This window comes from Pieris brassicae, chromosome 6 (genome assembly GCF_905147105.1).
Source record: "Pieris brassicae chromosome 6, ilPieBrab1.1, whole genome shotgun sequence".
In the NCBI taxonomy this organism is placed as follows: Eukaryota; Metazoa; Arthropoda; class Insecta; order Lepidoptera; family Pieridae; genus Pieris; species Pieris brassicae.
In genome coordinates this window covers 20656825-20663034 of record NC_059670.1, presented here as the reverse complement: position 1 = coordinate 20663034, position 6210 = coordinate 20656825, and the positions used below count along the sequence as shown (strand labels likewise).

General features: G+C 36.3%; 1 protein-coding gene across 1 annotated transcript in view; it reads right to left on the bottom strand.

Moving 5' to 3' along the window:
• Nucleotides 1–614: 614 nt before the first annotated feature.
• LOC123710562 (calsyntenin-1) overlaps nucleotides 615–6210 on the bottom strand; it is a 157045-nt gene continuing 151449 nt past the window's right edge. The window contains exons 14-20 of the mRNA XM_045662538.1: nucleotides 5862–6040; nucleotides 5665–5781; nucleotides 5016–5108; nucleotides 4821–4938; nucleotides 4204–4415; nucleotides 3667–3781; nucleotides 615–3453 (exon numbers count right to left, since the gene is read on the bottom strand). Of these exons, the coding sequence (XP_045518494.1) occupies nucleotides 3386–3453; nucleotides 3667–3781; nucleotides 4204–4415; nucleotides 4821–4938; nucleotides 5016–5108; nucleotides 5665–5781; nucleotides 5862–6040 (902 nt within the window). The 3' untranslated portion in view covers nucleotides 615–3385. The remainder of the gene's footprint in view (nucleotides 3454–3666; nucleotides 3782–4203; nucleotides 4416–4820; nucleotides 4939–5015; nucleotides 5109–5664; nucleotides 5782–5861; nucleotides 6041–6210) is intronic.

Genomic DNA, 6210 nt, shown 5'->3' with positions numbered 1-6210 from the left:
TTACGTGCATAAAACGCTGTAAAACTTGTCTAATAACACTTAATTTACTCAAATGACGAACGATTTTGAATATTATGAAAAAAGTAATACCTACATCTTTAGGATACAAAAATGGAAAAAAAAAATATATTTTGTATACCTCGTGGGCGTAAATCCTTTACAACAAGGATATGATATACCGTATCAGTTTCTTCGCTGCATCCCGCTCTTCTGAATTGTTAGAGGTAGTTGATCTAGTTCTCAGGGTAGGAAATTAAACACTTCAATGATGACTTAATTCACTATAATTAACTACACTGATTTTACGTGAACTGTAAGTTCAGAGGCCCGTGCGCATGTGTTCCAACCTCTTTTATAATCACAACTCCCTCCTCCGACTCGACCATCCCGCTTCGGGAAGATGGTCGAGTCAATTCGTAACAACTCGTAAACAACCGAACGAGTCAAATGAGTAACTATTGCACATGCGCACTTGTAGCAAGATTCTTAAGAATATGTTTCATAAAAATGTTTAGAATTTTATTAAATAAATATTAGAAGCTAACACTATGAATATGTAGACTGAGCTCGTTCGTTAAAAAAAAAGGATTCTGGGGTACAATAAAACATCGTTATACTTTAAAACAACTTTATTTTTAGCTAAAATATAATAATTCATACATCAAAGAAGTACCTAATTAATACAGTTAATACAGAATAAAAAAAAAATTAAAAATAGAATAGCTACCATAAAATAATACGAAAATATTTCAAAACGCCTGCATTTGTGAATCGAGTGCTGGACCAAAACGTATTAAATTTATCGTAAAGGACATTGGACGGTAGTTAGAGACAAAGCATAGATATGGCACTAAAACATTAAAGAAAATCTGCTTATAAGGTCGGGTTTAATAAGCTGCCATAAACAATACAACTACCCTCATTACAACATAAAACATGAGCCCTTTCGTATATTCTACCCGCATTTTGCGGTACGTTGTCTGTAATACTAATTAAAAAATCGCGTTTAAAAAAAACCGGACGGCACGCGCAACGCATAAAACCGACAAAATCAACAAAAACCGCCAATCGATAATTCTAAGGCTGATATGCATGTGCCGTACGAGAAACATTTTAACTATACTTACTTAGGGTGTCCCCCCTTGTGCGTGCGCACACTAACACGTACTTATCTAATTGTTAGTAAAAATCTTAACGCATTCAAAATATATATATATAGTTTAGTAGTGACCTAGTATATGTGTAAGTCTATATTTCAAACTCTGTACCTAATATAATTTAAGCCGTCAAAAAGCTCGAAAGGGATAAAACTACATGGATTTGTACGTAACGCTTGTACTAAATAAATGCTGGTATGGGGGACTTGTAACGAATCGAATCTTTAAGAATTCACGCAAATACTCCGGGTGGAGGTCGTAGTTACAAGTCACGAAACGTGGGCGAAAATATAGTATTCGAACCGCTTATAATATATTTTACATACTTAACTATTCTTACAACCGCCTACTATTTCATATAGAAACATAGAAAAGCCTTTGATACTAAAGCAAGCGAAACAATTACGTATAAATCTGATATGATTATTTTGAGACTGACGTGGCCATTTCGGCCTAACCTAACCGATTGTCCCTTAAACATTTTACAAAATCAATTCCTTATACAAATGTGCGATATTCTCGCGATGGGACATTTATTGATATGAGTTAAATAAAATTTTAATTCTAAATACTATTTGATGAATATATTCGAGATTTTCGATCCGCGATTTGCTAATGCGCTGGAGTCTTGCTTGAAACAGTTTTTTTTTTAAATTTAAAACAAATAAGTAATACAGTCAAAATCTGTTATTGTAGTTTGTTTGAAACACTTCAGTACGTACTGTTATACCCATAAGATGTAAACCTTAATGCTAACACAATACTAAAGACAGTCATGTCATCATAAGTAAAAGGAAAGAAAAACCATTAGTTTGGTAGCAGTCAGTCTGCTTAGAGATCTTATCCAGAACGGTTGTTTTATTCAATCCTAATTACGAGTTTTAAATCTTTTATTTGTATTAATCATTTCAAGTTATTAAATATAGATAATTAAAATAAGTTTTTTTTTTAAAACTTGAATCCACAAACTCGTATAACAGTACGCACTTTGTAGTTGTCATATCATAATTTCCCTGCATGGAAAACTGTTTATTAAATGAAGAATTTTTCGTAATACAGCTTCGGGACCATCATCCAAAGTTGGCAAATTGTTGTTTGTTCAGTCTCTTTCTGCTCTTCATTCTCCTCTTGAACTTCTTGTACTTCTACAACACCACTATTAACACTGGCAGCTTCACCACTCATTTTTTCGCGAACGATCGTTGAATCCAACTGGACGAGCAAACTTCACCAAACCAGAGCAAAATCGTTTGCTTGTTGAAGAATTGGTCCATTTATTGGCACATTATTTGTCCTTTAATATTTAAACCACTTTAGCAACGCTTCAATCTTAGTATGCTTCGTTGTTTTGCTTCAATAAATTGTTCCCAATAGGTGTTTGAACTTTTTTTTTATCTCTTTCCAAATGGTTGAGATTGTCGAGTGTGATACATCATAGCCGCGAACTTTGATTGGAATTTCACTCTCAAGCTTTGATGTACGCGATTTTTCTTCTACAGCGATTTGTTTTCTTTTTCTTTGCGACTCAAAGAATTTATCATTATTAAGATAAAGTTTCAATTTTGACTTCAAAAGTTTCACGACATGTTTTGTTGCGTCTTGTGTTCGGATACGTAACAAACTGATTGGAGAGAAATGAGAATGATACTGCATGTTGACGTATACGTATTTTGTTACGTTAGTTTTGCGATCTTAATGACGTTAGACCGAAAATATCAGTCAAATGTAGCCGCTTATAGAGATATGTTGTAATAAGCTATCTGAAAGAATTCAGCCTGGACCCCTGGTTTTGGTCAATATAACCAGTATGTTGTTCTATATGATGCCGTTGTATACGGGTTTGACTGTAGAGTGAAAGTAGTGTACAGTCGTACATACGATCAAATATGATTATAATAGATTTTGACTGTATTACTAAATAAACGCGACTAATTAACTGTAACATATCAACTTGTCTATGACGAAATAACTGTCAACATATACACAGATGTCAAAGACAACAAGAACAGATAAAAAACTCATGCATAAAAACAACAAAATACAAATTTCGTTAATATTTAAAAAATAGCTATTAACAATTTGCGGATCATATGCGATCATTATATTCTTCTCATCCAAATATCAATACATATCCCTTTGTGCAAGCGAGACGGAGATATAGTGTTTGCGCGGGCGAGAGTGAGAGGGCGATAGTGCGTTAAGTACTGTGTGCGAGCGAGACGGCACGCTTACATCGTGCTGTTGTCCCACTCTAGCTGGCTTATGTTTCTGTACTTGTGCTGCTTTCCTTGTATTACTGAAATAAATAACCGCAACGCATTTTGATAAATTCTATGAAAAATATCTCAGTGGCAACTATGTGTCAATTTAGTCTTGAATCGATTCTCTGGAAACATAATTCTATTCAAATAACAAAATCACAGAAAAAATAGCTTAAAATTGGTTGATTTCGTAAAATAATGGTACCCATATATTTTGAAGGAACAAGACGTGTTTAGGTGACAATTACCTTCATCCTCTTCGTCGGAAGAATCATGCCTGTCAGTGTCAGAATCGGAGCAGGACTCGTCCGAGCTGTCACACGCCACTGCGCCATTCGTCGACACGCCACATTTAGGGGCGCTCTGCGGAGTTCAAACATAATTGTTAATACAAAACCCACTAAATACTATAGATATACTGAATATACTCAATAGATGGCGCTTTGTGTTTGTTGAAGGCAGTATTATTGCTATTTTTGGATTGTATAGAGCTGTTCGTAACTTATTTGAGCAATGACGGAGGAGAGACTTAGTTTAGATTTGACTCGGTAGAGAGACTAGAGGTGGGTCGTGTACGTTTTTCTCTTTTGCACTTATTGTGGCCGATAGAGTAAGATATAGATACAACGACCACTACTAGTGTTAGCTGCTTTGCATTATAAACAATTTTATTCGGTGTATAGTGATAGTTGCGGACACACAATTTTACAATCACAAACATACACACATGATCCATAATTGTTCTTTATTTTTATAAATTAGTATTTCAGATATCTTTAGTATACCTCGTCCATGGGGTTGACAGTGATAGTCAACGCAGAGTCGTCCCAGGCCATTTCAGAGTCGTTCGCGGGCACACGGTGACGCGCGACAGTCGCACGTGAGTCGCGCGATGTCGCGTCGTGTCGCGATGCGCGGGCGCGGGCGATCCCCAGAGCTATAAGCACGACCACGGCGCCGAAGCAAACCGCGCCGATCACGAGGGCTACGTTGTTGTCTGAAAAAAAGGGAGATGTAAAAAATAATCAATACAGCCAACTGTTTGGCCTAAAGCAGAGTTTCTCAACAAGGGGGCTATTGGATTTTTTCACTTTACGTCTTGAAAATTTACTTACTATGTTTAGTTAAGAACAGTAATTTCTTCCTAAAACCTTAAGTGAACAATTGTTTTTTTTTATATTAAACATATGTATATATTACAAAGGGGTATATTTTAGGGGTGAATTTTAGAAAGGCTATGGGCCATGGCACACTGGTCTTAAGCCTAGCTTGCGTAAGTCAATGGACGAGGGAGTATTGCAGGTTCAAAAGAGGGCAAAAACAAAAAAAAACCTTTGAAAAAATTAGACAAGTCAACTCTTTCGCGTTTATTTAGAATTTAAGAAGAAAAATTCAAACTTACTGTTACTATGATGAATATCCAATAAACGCGGTGAAGGCATATCAGCGGAATGTATGGAGTGCAGGGCGTGAGCAGCGAACGCACGTGGAACTTGAGCGGCCACTGCCGCCTCACCAGACTAAAAATAAAATATTCCGGTTCGAAGGACCAAACACAAAAAAACGAGTAATAATTTATATTGAGATTCCTAAATACCTTATCTCTGACAACAGCGTCAAGTTTATCGGCCAGTCCACTGGGCCTTTGAGCGTGTACATCACCTGCGGCTCGAGGATGAACCACTGTCAACTGAAAATTTTATAAATTAGATTAGTATATCATTTAAATTGTACAATTCCTGGGCCAACGGAATGCTTTAAATAACAGAGGTTATTATTTTTACTCCATATTACCAAATCTATGTTATACGTTACAAAAGAATTAATGCTGATATGCTCACTATAAAAAAATATTAAAAAACCTGTTTTGATTTTGTGATAGGGCAAACGGGCTCGACAAGGCTCACCTGATGTTTTGCCAGACGGCTCGTGAGTGCGTTACCGGCCTATTTAGAATTGGTACGGTCTTTCCTTGAAGGACCCTAAGTCGAATTGGTTCCGAAAAACTTAAGTGGGCAGCTGGTTCCACATATATTAAGAAACGCTCAGTTGTGGAACCAGGACTTCCAGGTGATACGGATGGTATTTTGTATTCCGCCTTGACGTTCGATGATGAAAGTTAGAGACTAAGGTAAATTGAGGTGATTAAGTACATGGACTGGAATTATTCCAGCATTTGCTTTTTGGGTAGATATTCTTATAAAAAAATACAGTAAAATATAATTTTAATAAAGAAAAATTATTACCGTTTGCACGTATTCGTTACTCGTAAAGCGTCCGTTGAGTTCCGAGCACGTGAGCTTAAACACGCGGTTGAGGTAGTAGGCAGGCTTTTTGTTGCTATATTCGATTTCACGTAAGACCTGAAAATTATTTTTAAGTTAAATTACTTGAACTGTAAATAAAAAAAAATATTTTAAGCACAGCCAAATTGTCGACGCACCTTTTGATAATTATGCACAGTATCGGCACCAGTTAAACTGACTCCGTCCCGAGTAAGCGTTGCCCGGATATCCGAAGCGGGCAGGACCGAGTGTCCGCGCAGAGCGAGCGCTTCATGATCCGGATTCAAAGCCGGATATACGGATACGACGCACGAATCTAATTTTTGTGTTTCTGCTTCTGTAAATTTGTATAAGGTTTCAAAAGGATGCTTCCAGTTATCAAAATATGTGTTAAATGCACGATTCAAGAAAAAAAAAAACAGTTATATATAACTAGAATGAATACAAAATGTGTGTTTAGGAAGACTTTATTTACTAGAAGTACTTTTCTAGAACGATTTTATGTAA